The sequence below is a fragment of the Lacerta agilis genome, chromosome 4 (assembly GCF_009819535.1).
Source record: "Lacerta agilis isolate rLacAgi1 chromosome 4, rLacAgi1.pri, whole genome shotgun sequence".
Classification (NCBI taxonomy): Eukaryota; Metazoa; Chordata; class Lepidosauria; order Squamata; family Lacertidae; genus Lacerta; species Lacerta agilis.
This window is the reverse complement of record NC_046315.1, coordinates 13,834,355-13,855,843: the sequence shown is the minus strand read 5'-3', so window position 1 is coordinate 13,855,843 and position 21,489 is coordinate 13,834,355. Positions and strand designations below refer to the sequence as shown.

Genomic DNA, 21,489 nt, shown 5'->3' with positions numbered 1-21,489 from the left:
ACTGAGCTATAAAGAGCATATGATTCCTTACCTATAGAACGGCCTGCCAGGTAATCCAAGGGGGTCGATAAATGCTCTTTCCAGAAACATCAGCTGATCATTCCAAGATCGCACTGCAATAGGGCTGAAAATTAGACCACAGGGACACAAAAAAAAAATGCATCAAAGCTGCTCCAACAGAGTCATTAGGCGCTGCCGTTTGGGAGCCAACACAAAAGCTGACATTCTCAAATGAACACAGGTCTATTCAACAGCTTCTTGGAAGCTGAGTGCTGGACTTCCCTAGCTAGACCCTCCCAGTCCACTGAGGGGATGTCTCTCTTTAGCATGCATTTATCAGCAGACCTCAGCCTGAACGCGGGACGCGGGTGGCGGGTGGGTTAAACCACAGAGCCTAGGGCTTGCTGATCAGAAGGTTGGCGGTTTGAATCCCCGCCACGGGGTGAGCTCCCGTTGCTCGGTCCCAGCTCCTGCCCACCTAGCAGTTTGAAAGCATGTCAAAGTGCAAGTAGATAAATAGGTACCGCTCCTGCAGGAAGGTAAATGGCATTTCCATGCGCTGCTCTGGTTCGCCAGAAGTGGCTTTGTCATGCTGGCCACATGACCCGGAAGCTGTACACCGGCTCCCTCGGCCAGTAATGCAAGAGTCTGACATGACTGGACCTAATGATCAGGGGCCCCTTTAGCTTTACCTTTATCAGCAGACCTCAGCCTGAAGAATTCTGCCCCTGGGCCGAACAGGCCAGATGTCCAATAATCTAGGCGACTTACTTATTGGTGTCCAGTAGTTGCGATCTCTTGTGAAAGTCACTGGCAGATTCTGAAAACTTCCCCACTGCATCAAGGAGAGAACCTGGGACAGCAAAGAGGGGGGAACGCTCGTCATTGGATTTCGTGAATCTTGTCTGCTGCATCCACAGAGCTATAGGGCGGACACTTTTATTAAATTGCTTATTATGCTGGTTGTTTGATTTTAAGTTTCTCAAAGAATTCACTTCCTAATGATCCCTATAATTGAATTTGCCTTTTTCACAGCTGTTGCACACTGGGTCAGCAACTTCATTGAAAAACCCACTACAGCCCCAAGGTCTCGTCTAGCTCCACACCGACTACTCTGATGGGCTGTGGTTCTCTGGGATGTCAAGGGGAGGTAATTTTCAACCGCACCGGCTAAAGTGCTTTATCTGGAGATGGGGCAAACTGAAACCTTCTGCATGTGATCAGAAGAGACTATTTATGTATGCTACAACAGCTGTGCGGATACTACTTGCCCAAAGATGGAAGGAGGACAATCTACCTATGAAAGAAGAATGGTTGGTAAAGATGATGGACTATGCAGAATTGGTGAAAATGACCAGGAAAATCAGAGATCAAAAGGGCAATAAATTTAATAAAGAATGGGGATTTTTTTTAAAGATACTTGAAAGAACACTGTAAACAATTGAAAACACTGGCAGGATTTTAAGAAACACTTGCAATGAAGTGAGAATTATGATAAAAATGGAGCTTTAGGAAAATATGGAGAATATGATACGATGCAGTTTGAAAAGAATATCTGGGGAAACCATGGAGGGATGGAGGGAAGTTTGGGGATTCTGAGAATCCTGTTTGTAAAATGATTATGATTTATGTATGATGTTAAATGGTAAAAGTGAAAATGAATTTAAAAAAAAACTAAAGAGAGACCTTCTGCATGTGAAAGATGTGCTCTGCCACTGGCCTGTGGTTTCTCCCCTAAGCAGTGGGAAGCCTAGTTGCTGACCAGGGAAAAATCAGGCCTTGTTCATAAGACCTGGACGCAACCAGTGTAGCAAGGAAGAGCCCACAAAGGGAATTGTGGTGTACTCATGTGCAGGTGAGGAGTTGTGCTCTAGTCAATGGGGTCGCCTGTTGTGCTCTAGTCAATGGGGTCACAAAGAGTTGGACATGACTAAATGACTAAACAACAACAACAACATGCGCAGGTGTGTGTGTGGGGGGGGCTGATCTAACACCAGTGGGATATGCAAACAGCTGGATTAACAGAGTCACTGGGGAACGGTTTGTCTTTTAGGAGTCCCACTTTGCAATCTTCCCCTTGAGACTTTCCAAGGTCCCTCGATGAGTCTTTGCCGCAGGATTCCTGCATTGCAGCAAGGCAAAGGTGGGCAGAAGGTTTACCTGGTGGATCCTTGGGTGATTTTGCAGTGGTCAGCAATGAATTTTGACCACGGCAATAAACAAAATTACTTTCCCCATCTAAATCAGGCTGCTGAAATAAAGGAAGGTAATCAGGGCGTGTGAAAGGACTGCAAGTTCGGTTCAGTTAGGGTAATGAAAACAAATTCCTAGGCTCAGAGTGTGCTCAGTGCCACCCGGTTCATTAATTCTGCTCAGAGATCTGCACTGGGTGCTGATTTGTATCCGGGACAAGTACAAAATGTTACTATTAGTATATAAGGACCATAACAGCTTGGGACCATTTTGACTGCAGGATGTCCTTACCCCATGCATGTTCTCTGAACCCCTTTCATCTGTGGAACTGGCACAGTTACAGATGCACAGCATACACTGTTCTGCACTTGAAAGAAATCCCTCTGTGACAACACTTTGGAACTCCCTGCCTATTGATATCTGAGGGGGGTTTCCTTGTACTCTTTTGGATGCCTGTTTAAAAACATTTTATTTAGGCAAGCCCATCCAGTCAAGGGACGCGGGTGGCGCTGTGGGTTAAACCACTGAGCCTAGGGCTTGCCTATCAGAAGGTCGGCGGTTCGAATCCCCGCGACAAAGTGAGCTCCTGTTGCTCGGTTCCTGCTCCTGCCAACCTAGCAGTTCAAAAGCACGCCAGTGCAAGTAGATAAATAGGTACCGCTCCGGCAGGAAGGTAAACGGCATTTCCGTGCGCTGCTCTGGTTCCCCAGAAGCGGCTTTGTCATGCTGGCGACATGACCCGGAAGCTGTACGCTGGCTCCCTCGGCCAGTAAAGCAAGATGAGTGCCGCAACCCCAGAGTCGTCCGTGACTGGAACTAATGGTCAGGGGTCCCTTTACCTTTACTTTTATCCATTCATGCAGACTACTGACAGGTGTTTTAACCTTTTTGCTCAGTGTTGATTTTAATTATTTTTGAATGTTTTCAACAGCGTGTTTTAAATGTCTTTTATTTATAATTTTAATTGTTTGTGGGTCCCCCCCCCAAACTGCTTAGATGATGATGATGATGATGATGATGATGATAATAATAATAATAATAATAATAATATATTTATACTCCGCCCATCTGGCTGGGTTTTCCCAGCCACTCTTAGAGGTCTTATTACAATCAAGTTAGTATACAAATGTTGTTAAATGAGAAAATAAAATAAAATTCTAACGGAATGTCTCTTGGGGTTCTGGTAGGAGGAAAGCACGGATAGCCAACATGATGAATAATGTCGTTTGCTATGGGTTTTGTTGAGTTCCACCTTCCATCATCCCTGACCATCCATTGGTCCATGCTGGCTGGAACTGTTGGGATATGTAGTCCCTAGTGGTTAGCTATCCCTGGAACAAATGACCTCCAAGATTGCTTCCAACCCTGCAGTTCCCTGATTCTTGTCTTATGCCTGGTAGCACATACCTAACGACACGTTGTACGTCACCAAGGCTTCCTGGTGTTTCAGGGTCATGTTGTGAATGACGTTCGCGTAACTGCTGAGTGCCTTGGCGTAATCCCGGCAGTCGAAAGGAAGGACGATGGAATCTGCCAGTTCAAACACGATTCCTCCACGCACCTGAGCCACGGCAAGGTGGTTCTTAAAAGTGGGGTCATAAAACTGCTCCACGATCTCGTAGGTCTCGTAGACGCTGTGATAAACAGGGTAGCTACTGTATTTGTCCACCCTCTGAAAAGGAAGAAGTGGGCACACTCAGATTGCGTTTTCACATCTCATTGGTTTTTATGTGCAGCAAAAGAAAACAAAACAACCCTACAAGTTGGGTTGGGTGAAATGTGCAGCCACCCAAACTTTGCAAACTCTTGGCAGCCACTGCCACATCAGCTGCCTGGTCACTCATGGCAGGATCAGGAGGTGCTGTGGTGGGAGATAGATTGGGCCCCATGCTGGGCAGCACTGGCTGTGAGATCAGCTCAGCATCCAGTGTAAATGGGTCAGCTCAGCCTTGCCTCACTGTCAGGGACTGCACATAAGAGGAGGAAAGTTGGAGACCACCTCCGCCTCTTCCTGAACCTGTTCTCCCGAGAAGAGGAGGACAGTATAGATTTAGAACGGTGGTTTGCAGAGGGTCACAGCTCAGAGATAGAAGAGGGGCAAAGCTGGGAAATAATGGGAGAAGCAGAGCAGGAACAGCTAGATGACACATTATCACTACATATATATAAAATAAAAAGAATAAGAAGAATACAAGGATACATGCATACATCCGTGTGCATGTATCCGAAGAAGTGTGCATGCACACGAAAGCTTATACCAAGAAAAAACTTAGTTGGTCTCTAAGGTGCTACTGGACAATTTTTTATTTTTTATATATATATTTTGACTGTGTCAGACCAACCTACATTATCACTACAGAGCATTCCAGACCCGCCTTCTCCCAGAACACGGCGAGCAGTGAAAGTAGGAGAACAGAGGGCTAAGAGGCAATTGGCCTTAAGCAGCCACCGTAAAATGGGTGACGCTGTTGAAGACTGAGAAGGGAAGGGAGAAGGAGATTACTCGGAGCAATGCCATTACCCCAAGAGGCGAATACTGAATAAAGACTTTGGTAAGAGCTTCTTGTTTATCTATTACTGGCAGCCTGCCGTGAGGGGGGGGGGGGATCAGATTCCCTGAAGCCTGACACTCACTCTTAGAATGCTTTAGGGCTTTCTGTTGGGCTCTGCTGGTAGATATTCTGCTGGGTGACTTTCTGCCAGTCTGCACATTCAAGGTATGGAATTCAGGGTTTCCAAGTTGAATGACCCAACTGGACATAGTTAGGATCCCTGTCTTTGGTCTTGCCATGCAATGCCTCCAGAACACGCCTTTTGGGGGAACCTCACTGGCCTCAGCTCTGCGGGCTGAGCCACATCTGAGACGCAATGAGTAAATTATGCTGAGCTGGGGTTGGGGACTTAAGAATGTAAGAATCGCCCTGCTGGGTCATGTCAATGGCCCATCTAGTCCAACATCCTGTTTTCACAGTGGCCAACCAGAAACCTACAAGCAGGATTTGAGCCCAAGAACAATTTCCTCTCCTGTCGTTTGCAGCAACTGGAAGAAGAAGAAGAAGAAGAAGAAGAAGAAGAAGAAGAAGAAGAAGAAGAAGAAGAAGAGTTTGGATTTGATATCCCGCTTTATCACTACCCGAAGGAGTCTCAAAGCGGCTAACATTCTCCTTTCCCTTCCTCCCCCACAACAAACACTCTGTGAGGTGAGTGGGCCTGAGAGACTTCAAAGAAGTGTGACTAGCCCAAGGTCACCCAGCAGCTGCATGTGGAGGAGCGGAGACGCGAACCCGGTTCACCAGATTATGAGTCTACCACTCTTAACCATTACACCACACTGGCCGAGCCAAGCTGAGCCAGGGATTGGCTGATTGAGCCAAAGATGTAATGGATCCTAAACTGCTCATCCTGGCATATCTTGCCATAGGATCTCCTCCTTAGTGCAGCCTTTATAGATTTGGGAGGAGGGCGGAGGCGAAAGCAGAATTGCTTTCCTCCACCTGTCAGTGGCTTCCAACCTATGAATCTGAATGAGTGCCAGCCTCCATTGGTCTTAAATTATCTTTGGAGTCGGTTTTAGCCTTACAGAACTCCACAGCCAAACCCCTTTTGCTTCCAGTGAATTTTGTTACATTAACTTGGCGCCCACAATAAATCGGCAGAGCCTGGAGATCAGGGGTGACAGCTTGAAAAAAATATTGAGGGAGGGGGCAGGTAATCACTCACGGGATGCACACTATTTGAATGGCAATGCTCACCAGCCCCTCAAATATTTTACTGGGGGTGGGGTGAGCTGAAGCGACATCGGCCCCTAGGAATTGGCTCCTATGCTGGAGACAGACAGTGAGGTTTGTGCATCCACAGTACTGACCAGAGAAGGAATGACAGCTGGGAGGAGTACAGAGAGATGAAATGTCATGGTGCATCTGCAGTAGCACAACCGGACACTTTCATCTGCCCCAGCTGCAACAAAACATGTCTCTCCCGTATCGGTCTCTGCAGCCACAGCAGGCGCTGCAACCTTCCAACAGTTTGACTTCACCCCCAAAAGGGGTGCTCCTCCATCGTCTTCCCAGAAAGACATATGCCAACAACAATAAACCACAGTAAGCTTTTAAAGGGATTTATACCCAAATTCCCCGGGACGCTTATTTCAAGATGCTGTGGAACAGGCTTACCCAGTTTTTAGTGTATCGAGCTCTTCCGGAAGCGATGCCCAACCTCTGGAAAAAGACTTCAAAATCATTGCCGGAGCCCAGCTTGTTAATCCTTTTGTGAAATGAAAAAAAAAGACAGGACAGAGGGCAAACTGGCAAAACATTGCCATAAAATTATTGTTTTCAAAACAACACAGTGTACACACTGATCCACCGGCAGATCTTTTTTTAATGGGTTATTGTCTAGCTTTCATTGTAACACGTTGCTCTTTTCCCCCCTTCTAATTTTATGTTATGCTTTTAAAATTCTGCTATTGTATCTGCCTCCCAAAGGCTTGTATGGCTGTTTGTTGCAGCAGCAGTCCTGGCTACAATCTCCCCAGGTGAATGGTGCTTCTGGGTCCGGCCAGGGAGTGCTTCCCAGGCCCCTGTGGGGCAGTGCGAGGAGGCATCTCTCTTTGGGGCAGGGGGGCAGCTCAGAGAGCAGAGCTGTCAGCTGCAGCTGCCCAGAGGACTCCTAAGGAGAGGGGAGGAGAGAGGAGGCTGAGGGAACACTCCACAAAGGAGGGTGACTTAGTGGTAGTAATAAATGCTACTACTACTACTACTACTACTACTACTACTACTAATACTCTGTCCATCTGGCTGGGTTGCCACTTAGAGACTCTTTACATAGTAAGTGGCTAATAAATTGAAATAATATGCACAACCCATTTTCCCTCCAAACAGCTCACAGTGGTGTACTTGGCTCTCTCTGTTCTCATTTCATCCTCACAACAACCCAGTGAGGTAGGCTGACTGGCCCAACAACACTAGTGAGGTTTTATGGCCCGGTGGGGGTTTGAACCCTACTGTCCGAGGTCCTAGTCCTGTGCTCTAACCACTACACCACCACTCTAGAGAGACCCAGTGAAGGCCAACGAGGCTCAGCTGCCCCACTCCTGCCCTGCTTGTTTTGCACTTCGGTCCTTGTGACACAACAGGTAGGCGAAGAAACCCCACCCCTGGAAGGGACCACAGCGGTTTCCTCCGCCATCCCCTCTCCATCCCAAACCTCTTGGGATTTACCTGGGCACATCTTCCTGCCCCGTTGAGGGGTTTTTCTCATACCAGCTTTCATAAAGAGATCTGCCTTCAAAGCCTTCATCGGGGCTTGGTATCTATTAAAACACAGTAAGTTTTGCAAACGTGAAAATGGAAGCGATGGGAAACCAGCTGCCCTCCTCCTATTCCATGGGAAACAAGAGACAGGAGGCAGAAAGAACCTCCTTTCTCCCCCTCATCAGTTTTATTGCTTGCCTTCCCCCCATCCCCTAAGGACCACGGAGCAGGTAGCAATATAAAAGAACAGGAATGCAATCACAAAACAGTAATTTGGAAAACAACAACCACATTAGCACCTGCCAATCAAAGACAGAACAGGAACAAAGTCGGAGACAACAATGGCTATAAAGGTAAAGGGACCCCTGACCGCTAGGTCCAGTCGCAGACGACTGTAAATGCCGTTTACCTTCCCACCGGAGCGGTACCGATTTATCTACATGCACTTGACGTGCTTTCAAACTGCTAGGTTTGCAGGAGCAGGGACCAAGCAATGGGAGCTCACCACGTCGCGGGGCTTCGAACCGCCGACCTTCTGATCGGCAAGCCCTAGGCTCTATGGTTTAGACCACAGCGCCACCCGCGCCCCTTAACAATGGCTATATCTCAAAGCAAATAAAAAAGTTTTCAGAATGCACTGCTAGAGGCAGATGGGTTTTTTGCCCAGCTGAGAGTTCCATAAATGTGTTCATTCATTCATTCACTCCCTAAAATTTATATACCACTTGATTGTAAGTAACCTCAAAGCGGTTTACAAAAGATAAAACAGTAAAATAAAGAAATATTGGTAACACGTGAGACTCTTAATCTTGGGGCTGTGGGTTTGAGCCCCACATTGCAAGGGGTTGTCCCTTCAGCTCTACAATTCTAAGATCCTATGATTTACAACCCAGCTTTAAAACATGCAAAAGTTAAAAATACTAAAACAGATTAAAGTGACCTCCACTTTCTAAGCCTCTGGATAGGTTTGTCTAAACGGGAATGTTTTTAGCTGGCGCCAAAGAGAGTACAGAGAAGGGGACTGCTTGATTTCAATAGGCAGGGAGTTCCAAAGTGGCACACGAAACGATAGCGTTCTCACAAATGCAGAGCAGGTTATTATGTTGCACCTGTAGCACTGCCAATTCCACCAATCGAAGCGGTCATGTGGCTTTATATACCAAACGGCAGTCGAGTTTCCTGTGGACAGCTGTTGGTTCCTATTGAGCGCTAAAGAGAGGATTTTCCAGGGTAAAGTGATGGGACGAAGGCAAAAATGGTTCAGACCCATACTTGCCAGGTGGAAGTGCAGAGGAGCTCTTAGTAAATGGAGAAATGACATGTGATTCTCTAAGACTAAGTTGTTGTTGGATTTTGGGAAATGATATATAATGAGTTGAAAAAAATGTTTAAAATAACCTTTTCTGGGGGGGGGGGAATCCCTGAAGCTTTCCTTTTAGGAATTCTAGGTGCCAAAATCCCAAGGGAGCAGAAAGGACTATTTATGTATGCGACCACGGCTGCGCAGATGTTATTGGCCCAGAGATGGAAAGAAGATAAAGTCCCTACCAGAGAAGAATGGCAGATCAAGTTGCTGGATTATGCCAAAATGATTAAAATAACCGGAAGAATCAGAAATCAGTTTTAATAAGGAATGGGGAAAATTGATAACTTATCTTAAAGACAGTTAGTAGGATTGGAATATGACTTGTAGTTTAATGGTGAATTTTGGATACAATGGAGAGATTTGGATTATTATAAAAGATGCAGGAGGAAATGATTAATAATAGGACCCCACAAAGGGGGGGGGGAATCCAAGAGATTCCTTGGGATCTTGTTTTTATGTTGTATGTTGGACTGTAAAATTTTAATCTGAAAAAACAAATAAACTTTTTTTTTAAGTTGTCATTGAAGCCAAGCCAATGGGATACTGATCACTGCATGTACAGGAGGAGATTGAGAGTCTCAGGTGAGGCTCCCCCCAAAAAGGAAGAGTGGGATAGATCTATAACAAATGAATAAATCTATTACCGTATTTTTCGCTCCATAGGACGCACCGGACCATAGGGCGCACCTCAGTTTTAGAGGAGGAAACAAGAAAAAAAAATATTTTTCTGGTTTTCTTCCTCTAAAAGCCCTGGTTTTGTTGTTGTTTTTTTGAGGATCAGCTAAAAGTTTTGCAGCTGTTTTTGCAAAGGCAAAAGGCCTTTTTTTTAAAGGATCAGCTAAAGGTTTTGCAGCTTTTTTGCAAAAGGGAAAGCCCTGTTTTGTTTTGGTTTTGGTTTTTTTTTGAGGATCAGCTAAAGGTTTTGCAGCTTTTTTGCCAAGGGGAAAGCCCTGGGTTTTTTTTTAGGATCAGATAGAGGTTTTGCAGCTTTTTTTGCAAAAGGGAAAGCCCTGTTTTGTTTTGTTTTGGGGTTTTTTTGAGGATCAGCTAAAGGTTTTGCAGCTTTTTTTGCAAAGGGAAAAGCCCTGGGTGTTTTTTTTTAGGATCAGCTAAAGGTTTTGCAGCTTTTTTTGCAAAGGGGGGGAAAGCAAAGCTCCTTTTGCAAAGGGGGAAAAGCAAAGAGGCAAAGCCCCATTTTTATGGGGTTTAACTCACATTTCTGAAAAAATCTTAAGGAAAGGGAGCCATTTCTATTGTTTGTAGACAGATAATCTAATCAGCCAGTCACATGTCCTGGGGAAACAAACAACCTCCCTCTGCAGCACATTCAACAAAGGAGGGCGGGGCTGAAAGGGAGCCGGGACTCTTATCTCTCTCCCGATCTCTTGCTGATCAGCTGCTGAGCGGGGTCCTTTCAACACTCCCTTTTCTCTTTGTAAAATAAAAAGCACAATCTGCTTTTGGCCCCTGGGCAATTCAGCTCCAGGGACCACCATTCGCTCCATAAGACGCACAGGTATTTCCCCTTACTTTTTAGGAGGAAAAAAGTGCGCCTTATGGAGCGAAAAATACAGTATGTTTCTTCTTAGAGTTCATTTCCCCCCTCCTCTTCTTTTATTTTACCTCTTTAGTCAGATTGTATACCAAGCTATACATCAGCGGGGTGCAGTCAACTCGAAGGGTGTAGTTGCCTGAAAGAGAAGTAAAATCAGTTAACTGAATTTGTATCACGCCTTTCCTCCTGGGAGGTTGAGCTCTCCTCCCCGTTTTATCCTCACAACAACCCTGTGATGTAGGTTGGGCGGAGAGGCAGTGACTCAATCAAAGTCGCCTAGCGAGCTTCACGACCGGGCGGGGATTTGAACCCTGCTCTCCCGGATCATAGTCCGTCACTCTAACCACTACGCCACACGGGTAGCTGCCACTTTACTGTCTTTTAGATAGCTCAGTTGGTAGGGCATGAGACTCTGAATCTTAGGGTCATGGGTTTGAGCCCCACGTTGGGCAAGGGGGGTCCTGCATTGCAGAGGGTTGGACTAGATGAATCTTGTGTCCCTTCCAACTCTATGATTCTATTCTATGACTATTAAACGGGGTTTGAACACGTAAATCATGACGTTGTTTTAAACATATATGGAGGCAGCGAGAGATTTCACTTTCTTGGGTTCCATGATCACAGCAGATGGTGACAGCAGTCACGAAATTAGAAGACGCCTGCTTCTTGGGAGAAAAGCAATGACAAACCTAGACAGCATCTTAAAAAGCAAAGACATCACCTTGCCGACAAAGGTCTGTATAGTTAGTGCTATGGTTTTCCCAGTAGTAATGTACGGAAGTGAGAGCTGGACCATCAAGAAGGCTGATCGCCGAAGAATTGATGCTTTTGAATTATGGTGCTGGAGGAGACTCTTGAGAGTCCCATGGACTGCAAGAAGATCAAACCTATCCATTCTTAAAGAAATCAGCCCTGAGTGCTCATTAGAAGGACAGATCCTGAAGTTGAGGCTCCAGTACTTTGGCCACCTCATGAGAAGAGAAGACTCCCTAGAAAAGACCCTGATGTTGGGAAAGATGGGGGGCACAAGGAGAAGGGGACGACAGAGGATGAGATGGTAGGACAGTGTTCTCGAAGCGACTAGCATGAGTTTGGCCAAACTGCGAGAGGCAGTGAAGGATAGGCGTGCCTGGCGTGCTCTGGTTCATGGGGTCACGAAGAGTCGGACACGACTGAACGACTGAACAACAACAACATACGCATGTGTGCAAACAGTAGCAGAGCATGTTTGAGTTTCACTGCATGGTGTTGCATTTCTTACTTTTTTCAGATGCATGCTGGACAGAATGTTTTATTGGGTGGTATTCAACTAAGTTGTACTCAGAGCAAACCCAGGGCTCAGCTACATTAGCAAAGATACAGCGATTTGAATGCGCTGTGAACATGCAACACCCAATGGCGCCAGAGAGCAGGAGATTTTAAAACACGGCTTTCCATAGAGGTTTCTTTCTTTTGTTAGAACACTCTAATTTCTGACTTATTTATAGTGGTTCCCCCCCCCCCGTGTCTAGATCCACCCCCAATGAAATTAATGGACCACATATTCATTTTAGTGGGGAAACAGAAGTGCAAGTGAGGTCGCTGTTGCATCACATTACACCCACTGATGGGAATGAAATTTAGCACGATGTGGTGGTATATTGATAAAAAAATAAATCTACAGTTCCATAAAATGCATTGTAGAAGAGTTTGGATTTGATATCCCGCTTTATCACTACCCGAAGGAGTCTCAAAGCGGCTAACATTCTCCTTTCCCTTCCTCCCCCACAACAAACACTCTGTGAGGTGAGTGGGGCTGAGAGACTTCAGAGAAGTGTGACTAGCCCAAGGTCACCCAGCAGCTGCATGTGGAGGAGCGGAGACGCGAACCCGGTTCACCAGATTACGAGTCTACTGATCTTAACCACTACACCACACTGGCATTGTAAAAGGGACATTAGAAAACGGGAGAGAAGCACTAGCATTTTATAACCAGGAAAACTGAGCCAGTAATCCCCATGTTTGAATGCACCAAAACATTGGGCCAGATTCAGCACAGCTCATCTTATGCTATTACCCAAATTCTGCCCAAACAAGCATATGCAAAGAAAACCTGTTCCCCAACCCAAGGATTACGAACTTAATCCATTCCGGAAATCTGTTCTTAAACCGAAACCGTTCTTAAACCAAGGTGCTCTTTCCCTAATGAGGCCTCCCGCCGCCGGTGCCCTTCCACCGTTTGGTTTCCGTTTGTAGATCGAGGTAAAGTTTGCAAACCGGGACACTACTTCCAGTTTTGCGGAGTTCATAAACCAAATCATTCGTAAACAGGGCTGTTCTTAAACCGAGATACCACTGTACATGTTTATGAAGTTTAACCCCAAAAGACAACTCAGTGACCACACCCTTCTCATTCTCTGTCAAAACTTGCATATATTTTACCTTCTACGGAGGAATCAGCATTGATATAGGCCACGCCACGCTCCTGCAGTATTTTGACATTTTCCTACAACAGAAATGAAGAAAACGTTTGTTCGTGTTCATGCCTAAAACATTTCTCCATGGGCCAATTCACACACGCAGGGTCAAGCGACAATGACTGGCGAGTGTGTGTTTGGCCCATCACAGATCAAACCCACGAGCCTCTGTGGCTGGAGTTCAGCAATGCTCCTGAAACCACAGGAGAGGAGGGTGCTCTCGCACTCAGGTCCTGAGTGTGGTTGGCCTCTGTGAGAGCAGTGATCTAGGACTCAGCTACTTTAGTTTAAAAAAATCAAGTGTTTTAAATACCGTATTTTCCGGCGTATAAGACGACTGGGCGTATAAGACGACCCACAACTTTTCCAGTTAAAATATAGAGTTTGAGATATACTCGAACGTGGATTCTCCACCCGGCGTATAAGACGACCCCTGACTTTTGAGAAGATTTTCCTGGATTAAAAAGTAGTCTTATACGCCAGAATATACAGTATGTTATAACACCGTGACACCAGATGGCGCTGTGGAGTTCCGTCTTTCGCCAACGGGATTTCCCATGATGAGGTTTACAATGTGTTTTCCTGAAACTTTTTTTTTCATGTGTCTAGATCCAGCCTTAGTTGGGCCATTGGCCTGATCCAGCAGACTCTTCCTATGTTCTTACCAGTGCATTTTCTTCAGCATTATCACAAAAAATCTGATCTTATTAGGACAAACAAAACAAAAAGAGGCGCAAAAACGCAAAATAAATAGCAAAAACAGACAGACCTCAGCGTAACACTCAAAACAGAAGCGTAACACTCAAAATTGAGTACGTTTGGCTTCCGGAAAAAGTTTGCAAACCGGAACACTTACTTCCGGGTTCGCAGTGTTTGGGTTCCAAGTTGTTTGAGTACCAAGGCGTTTGAGAACCAAGGTACCACTGTATGCGAATGGATCCTACCCAGAGACAGCGACCATCTGGAAGTGTCCTTCCCGTTAATTTACCTCAGCCCACTCTGTAGATCCTATCAAGCCAAACTCCTCAGCATCCCAGCTGGCAAATATCACCGTTCTCCGAGGCCTCCATCCTGCAGTCGAGATATTTAGAGCATCATTACGAACACAATATATTTGTTCATTAAAAGCCATTTCTAAACCACTTAGCATTTCAAAAACCTCCTCAGCCGCGCATGCCGTGCGAGATACAAAAACCGCTGTTGATTAAAACCAAAATGCAAACGGAAACCATAAAACGAAAACAAATAAAATAAAACTTTTTTTTTTTAAGCACCTAAAACAGAAATTCAGGGGATTCATACATGGGACACAGGGTCCCATCTTATGGGTCAGGTATGGCCTAGGCAAATTGAGAAGGCTTTACAAGATGTTTGAAGCAATGAACGGTTGCTGTGTCGTGAATGGCAGAGGGAAGACATTCTGAAAGGGCATTCATAGAATCATAGAATCATAGAATCATAGAATCATAGAATTGGAAGAGACCACAAGGGCCACCCAGTCCAACCCCCTGCCAAGCAGGAAACACCATCAAAGCATTCCTGACAGATGGCTGTCAAGCCTCCGCTTAAAGACCTCCAAAGAAGGAGACTCCACCACACTCCTTGGTAGCAAATTCCACTGCCGAACAGCTCTCACTGTCAGGAAGTTCTTCCTAATGTTTAGGTGGAATCTTCTTTCTTGTAGTTTGAATCCATTGCCCCGTGTCCGCTTCTCTGGAGCAGCAGAAAACAACCTTTCACCCTCCTCTATATGAAATCCTTTTATATATTTGAACATGGCTATCATATCACCCCTTAACCTTCTCTTCTCCAGGCTAAACATACCCAGCTCCCTAAGCCGTTCCTCATAAGGCATCGTTTCCAGGCCTTTGACCATTTTGGTTGCCCTCCTCTGGACACATTCCAGCTTGTCAGTATCCTTCTTGAACCGTGGTGCCCAGAACTGGACACAGTATTCCAGGTGAGGTCTGACCAGAGCAGAATATAGTGGTACTATTACCTCCCTATACATTCCACAGTATAGGGGCAACAGCAAAAAAATGGCCATTCTTGGGGTTCACTGTGGTGTGAGATTCTGTAGGGTGCGATGCCATGAATATAATTTCCCCGGAAATGATCTCACAGGTCTATACAGGGGCAAGTGGTATTTCAAGTCACCTGGTCCTGACTTCTTAAGGGTAGTATATCAACTAGAAGACCTTGGCAGCTGATCAAAAGCCAGGAAAAACTTGGCACAGGTGCAATATGTGTGTGTCTAGGTCAGGGGTCAGCCAACTTTTTCAGCAGGGGGCCAGTCCCTTGTCCCTTGTAGGGGGCTGGACTATATTTTGGAAAAGGGGGGGGGAGAACGAATTCCTATGCCCCACAAATAACCCAGAGATGGATTTTAAATAAAAGCACACATTGTACTCATGTAAAATCATGCTGATTCCCGGACTGTCCGCAGGACAGATTTAGAAGGCGATTGGGCCGCATCTGGCCCCAGGCCTTAGTTTGCCTACCCATGGTCAAGCTGAAGTGTTTGCCCTGATGGACTGGCAGCTGTTGGATGGATGGATGGATCCCTGAACTGACAGATTTTTAGGTTCTGCATTCTTCTTTCCTCACCTTGCTGCTTCAGCTTCCCAAAGCTTCGGACAATCTCGTGAACGACAGCCGCTCCGCTCTGCGGGTCAATCCCACCAAAGACCCAAGAGTCTCGGTGGCCACCTAGGATAACGTACCTGTCTGGATCAATGGAAATGGGGATTAGTTTTTAAATGGACGCAATCAATCACGATGAGAGTTCTACTTAAGGGCCCATCTGAGGATAACCTGGAGCTAGAGATGAGAGGATCTGACCATTTTGGTCCCCCTTTCTCATCCTTCCAGTCTTTAGTTCCGTTCCCACATCAGTTTGCAATTTGATTTCAAAAGTCTTCATGAAAATTCACCAGCATTTTAGTGTCACATTCCCCTAGTGTACATTTTTATATGCCGTTTTGTCTGATATACATTTTTGCAGAGACATTTCCCCTAATAAATTGCATTTTTATAGGCTATTTTCAGTAATAAATGCATTTAAACGCACACTTCATGCCAGTATGTGCCTTTTTTGTAGCACATTTTTATGTAGCTGGAGAAGTGCGCTTCAATTTGGAGGTGTGTGAATTTTGAAGGACAGCCGGTCTTTGCTTCCACGATGGAAGGAGGAATAGCAGGATAAAAACTAATAAATAGAAGTGGTTTTGACTAGACAGCCTTGCGTGGCTCAAGACCTTGATATCTTTCAAAACGTATCCTCAGAACATACCTACCCAGACCCTTCAATCTGAGGTCCCTCTTCTGCCTCTGAGGGAAGTTTAAAGGGTGCTGACAAGGGAAGTTTAAAGGGTAAAGGGACCCCTGACCATTAGGTCCAGTCGTGAATGACTCTGGGGTTGCAGCGTTCATCTCCCTTTATTGGCCGAGGGAGCCAGCATACAGCTTCCGGGTCATGTGGCCAGCATGACTAAGCCGCTTCTGCCAATCCAGAGCAGCGCACGGAAACGCTGTTTACCTTCCCGCCGGAGCGGTATCTATTTATCTACTTGCACTTTTGACATGCTTTCGAACTGCTAGGTGGGCAGGAGCTGAGACCGAACAACGGGAGCTCACCCCGTCGCGGGGATTCGAACCGCCAACCTTCTGATCGGCAAGCCCTAGGCTCTGTGGTTTAACCCACAGCGCCACCCGCGTCCCTTTTAAGGGAAGTTTAAAGGGAGCCTTTTCAGTTGTGGTTCCCTGCATGTCCAATGCTGTCCCCAAAAAGGCACCAACCAGGCACCATCATTAATTTCCTTCAGCATCTGATGGATTATGACAATTACGGTGTCTATGATAGTACTTTTTTGCCACTGAAGTTTTTACTGTCGTTTCGCTGGATTTATTTTACAGGTTACTGCATGGCATTTGTTATTTCCCCCCAGCTTTTCTATGCTCCTAAAGTTACTTTAAGGCTTTTTACATGAACGCCTTGTGGGTCGAGCGTTTTGACTCGAGTGTTCCGGTTTGCAAACTTTTTTTTGGAAGCCGAGTGGCTGATACGGCTTCCGGTTGAGTGCAGGAAGCTCCTGCAGCCACTCGGAAGCCGTGCCTTGGTTTCCAAACGTTTTCGGAAGTCTAATGGACTTCCGGAAGAAATTCCATTCGAGAACCAAGGTACGACTGTATTAGGAAAAAATAGCATTATTATTAAAATAGGAGTCAGATCATTGGTCCATCTAGTCTGGAGGACTGGCTAAATTTGAAGGACTTCCTGGATTTCAGGTGAAAGCCTTTCTTAGCTCTACACAGCGATGCCGGGGGCATTTATAATACAAATAATGCATTCTACCTCTGAACTACAACCCTTCCACTGGCTTGATCCCACAAAGAACGTGAGCAAGGGAATGGCCTTACCTGGCTCTGTTGCACCTTGGAGAGTACCGATCACATTGTAAATTCTTCTTACTTCTTTGATGCTGTGGACATGCATTTTGACTCTGCTAATGCAAGTGCAATATATACATATATAAACCAAAGTGTTAAATGTCAGGTTAAGAAATAAATGCACGCTTTAGACTTTAAAGTCAGAACAGATTAGGGCTGAAATTCTGCATAGTTATAAAGGTAAAAGGTAAAGGTATCCCTGACAGTTAAGTCCAGTCGCGGACGACTCTGGGGTTGCAGCGCTCATCTCGCTCTATAGGCCGAGGGAGACGGCGTTTGTCTGCAGACAGCTTCTGGGTCATGTGGCCAGCATGACAAAGCTGCTTCTGGCGAACCAGAGCAGCACACTGAAACACCGCTTACCTTCCCACTGGAGCGGTACCTACTTATCTACTTGCACTTTGATGTGCTTTCGAACTGCTAGGTTGGCAGGACCAGGGACCAAGTAATGGGAGCTCACCCCGTTGCGGGGATTCGAACCGCCAACCTTCTGATCGTCAAGCCCTAGGCTCAGTGGTTTAGACCACAGCACCACCCACGTCCCCTGCATAGTTATAGTCCTGTGTAAATTACGAAATATCATTTTCAGAAGGTGGACTTAGTTTTAACACAAGCCTTCAGCATGAGAGCCACTTTTTTTTTTAACCTGTGTGCTCATCTTTCTAGATGGAGTCCAACATGTGAGCATCCGTCAGCGAAACAGAAATTGTTGGCAGAATGGATTCCCCTTCCCTCTGCAGTCCCCCCACCCAAAGTGCTCTGAAGGGTTTGAGGGGACTATTTGAAGCAGATCTGAGGGAAGGGGGTGCTGCGGGCTGCAAAGGGAAGAAAGAAAGCGGAAGTCCCAGCAGTGATGAGGTCATATATATTTCCCGAGTGAGGGAATTCCAAAGTTGAGGGGCCACCACTGAAAAGACCGTGTTTATGTATCTGCTACTCTAGCATCTTCTACCGGTCAAAAAGGTAAAAGGACGCGGGTGGCGCTGTGGTCTAAACCACTGAGCCTCTTGGGCTTGCCGATCAGAAGGTCGGCGGTTCGAATCCCCACAATGGAGTGAGCTCCCGTTGCTCTGTCCCAGCTCCTGCCAACCTAGCACTTCAAAAGCACACCAGTGCAAGTAGATAAATAGGTACCACGGTGGTGGGAAGGTAAACGGCGTTTCCGTGCTCTCTGGCTTCTGTCACGGTGTTCCATTGCACCAGAAGCGGTTTAGTCATGCTGGCCACATGACCCACATGACATCGGCTCCCTCGGCCTGAAAGCAAGATGAGCACCGCAACCCCACAGTCACCTTTGACTGGACTTAACCGTCTAGGGGTCCTTTACCTTTACCTTTCTACCGGTCAGCCAGAAAGCAGGAGCACAAACACTGATCTTCTCAGCGGCTGCTCCCATACTTTGAAACTCCCTCCCTAGAGAAGTTACTCCCTCCTTATTGTTCTTCTTCTAGCAAGTGAAATTTTTTTTTTGTTCCAACAGGATTTGGGGAACTGAATGGTTTCCATTAAAGGGCTGGTGCTGTGCTGGTATTTTTTTTAAAATTGTAATTATTGGTATGTTTTGAACAGGTTTTATATATGCGCATCATTTTAATTCCATCAATATGGATTTTAATGATTGATTTTTCTATGTTTTTAGTGGCTCTTGAGTTTATATGTAAGCAGCCTTGAGTCCCGTCAGGGAAAAGGTGGAGTATAAGTAAATAAATGAAGTTCAGGTAGGCTCATGCAAGTGCACTAAGGTGGTCTTAAGGAGGGATCTTCGTTTGGTCCCAAACAAAGAGGATTGACAAGAAGACAGCCTACATTACCCTAACGAACTAAACCTCTCTTATTCAGTGCAGGTTCTGCAGCTCCATTTTCCTATTTACCATTTACTCAACACCACAAGATTATATTTTCTTCCCACCTTTTTGAAGAACTTCCTATGAAGCCTGGCCCAACGTTGTAAGGCACAGAGAGGTTTCCCTTCCAGCTGTCATCTGGTGGGGGTGATCCTCCCATGTCCCTGTTGGAAAAAAGATAACATTACAGTTGGCATCCATCCGAGAAAGAAGTAGGAACAATTGTGTGTTCCTCCTTACAAAAATTCCAAAACTGAAGTAACTTCTGGCATGTAGGCTTCCAGAATATTTTTTTTCCCCAAGTCCCAAAGGCTAATGATTGGCAAATAAAACCAGAAGGAAGGCAAAAAGACTTCAGGCCTAATTAACCAAGATTTCAAACTTGGCCGCGGGTTGTTTTGCCTTTCGGTCTGGAAGGTCGCTTGCCAGCTGAGTTGCCACAGGGTGGAAGACCTTGTCTCCTAGAATGCCTTCGGCTAGAGATGGGTGATACACTAGGAAGACCCACCAGCTGCAGAAGGATCAAGAGAGAAGAGGAAAACCCAATCTTACCAGCGACCATAAGGAACACAAGAACTTAAGTCAGGCATGGCCAAAGTTGGCCCTCCAGCCGTTTTGGTAATACAACTCCCATCATCCCTAGCTAACAGGACCAGTGGTCAGGGATGATGGGAACTGTAGTCCCAAAACAGCTGGAGGGCCAACTTTGGCCATGCCTGACTTAAGAGGAGACTTCCAGTGTGGTGCAGTGGTTAAGAGCGGTAGACTCGTAATCTGGGGAACCGGGTGCGCATCCCCGCTCCTCCACATGCAGCTGCTGGGTGACTTTGGGCTAGTCACACTTCTCTGAAGTCTCTCAGCCCCACTCACCTCACAGAGTGTTTGTAGTGAGGGGGGAAGGGAAAGGAGAATGTTAGCCGCTTCTTCTTCTTCTTTTGTGGCGCCAACCATAGCTGTCAGCCTTTCCCCCTTTTTAAGGGAAATTCCCTTATTCCAAATAGGATTCCTCGCAAGAAAAGGGAAAAGTTGACAGCTATGGCACCAACTCATATGGCGAGTTCTCCCCAAAAGGGATAAATTGCCCTCCCTGTTTATGCCCTTCTGTGCCATAAGCAACAGCAGAACATAAAAAGACCTAATTTTTAATTTGCCTATCTAGTCCAATATCCTGTTTTCACAGCAACCAACCAAATGACTGTGTGTGTGTGTGTGTGTGTGTGTGTGTGTACACACACACACACACACACACATCTTTCTGTTTTACAATTTAAAGTACTCATTTTTGGATCCTTAAAATATCAATGACTTCCCTTCTTCTCTTTCCATGGTTCATTTTACATATAAATTTCTGCATGTTTTACGGAAACTATCCCATTCAGCATTCCATCATTACATCCATCATACCTTATTCACACTGTTGAATTTATCTTAATGCTGCCAGCCTTTTCAGCTGTATACAGTTCCCCCCCCATATATTCAATAAATGTTTTCCAATCTCCTCTAAACGTATGTTCTTCTTGTTCTCTTATACTATACGTTAAATCTGCAAAGCTGCGCATATTCTGTCAATTTAAGTTGCCATTCTTCTTTGGTCGGGACCTTGCTCGTTTCTCTTTTTTGGGCCATCAAAACACGGGCCGCAGTAGTGGCATACATAAATAACCTTTTGTGACACCTGGGATTTTCAGTCTGAATTATCCCCAACAGAAAGGACTCTGGGGTTTTTTTTTGGGGGGGGAAGCACTTTTAAACACTTTTTTCAATTCATTATGGATCATTTCCCAATACTCTTTTACCCTTTTACAAGTCTACCAAATGTGAAATAACATCCCCTCAAACTCATTGCATCTCCAGCATTTATCTGATTCACTCTTATATGTATTAGCAAGCCTACTCAGAGTTAAATGCCATCTGTAAATCATTTTCAAGTAGTTTGCCTTCAAAGAGTAACATGCTGTGAACTTCAAATCGCTTTTCCAGAGTTTTCCCCAGAGGTTAAAATCTATATCGTGACCTATATCTATTGCCCAGTGTGTCATTGAGGATTTGACAAGCTCGTCTTTTATTTCCCACTAGCAGCCAACCAAAACTCTGCGGGAAGACTGCAAGCAAAAATCTTCCTTGCGCAATAATGTGGCTGAGAACCACGTAGACATACATAGACAATATTACCCATGGCTCAGTTGGTAGAGCATGGGACTCTTAACCTAGGGGGTTGTGGGTTCAAGCCCCACATTTGGTGAAAGATTCCTGCATCACAGGGGGTTGATCTAGATCTTCAGGTTCCTTCCAGCTAGGATTCTATGGCAACATATAATCCAATGCATTTCTAAGTGAGAAATAAATCCCACTGTGGTCAATGCGGTTTGCTTCC

General features: G+C 45.6%; 1 protein-coding gene across 2 annotated transcripts in view; it reads right to left on the bottom strand.

The window, feature by feature from the left end:
- Positions 1-21,489, bottom strand: part of FOLH1B (folate hydrolase 1B) — a 44,545-nt gene that overhangs the window by 2,213 nt on the left and 20,843 nt on the right. For both annotated transcript variants that reach the window (XM_033146103.1, XM_033146104.1), the window contains exons 8-18: positions 19,181-19,279; positions 17,242-17,327; positions 15,430-15,549; positions 13,811-13,893; positions 12,788-12,851; positions 10,435-10,502; positions 7,413-7,504; positions 6,366-6,456; positions 3,601-3,865; positions 772-853; positions 32-124 (exon numbers count right to left, since the gene is read on the bottom strand). In XM_033146103.1, coding sequence (XP_033001994.1) covers positions 32-124; positions 772-853; positions 3,601-3,865; positions 6,366-6,456; positions 7,413-7,504; positions 10,435-10,502; positions 12,788-12,851; positions 13,811-13,893; positions 15,430-15,549; positions 17,242-17,327; positions 19,181-19,279 — 1,143 coding nt within the window. The remainder of the gene's footprint in view (positions 1-31; positions 125-771; positions 854-3,600; positions 3,866-6,365; positions 6,457-7,412; positions 7,505-10,434; positions 10,503-12,787; positions 12,852-13,810; positions 13,894-15,429; positions 15,550-17,241; positions 17,328-19,180; positions 19,280-21,489) is intronic.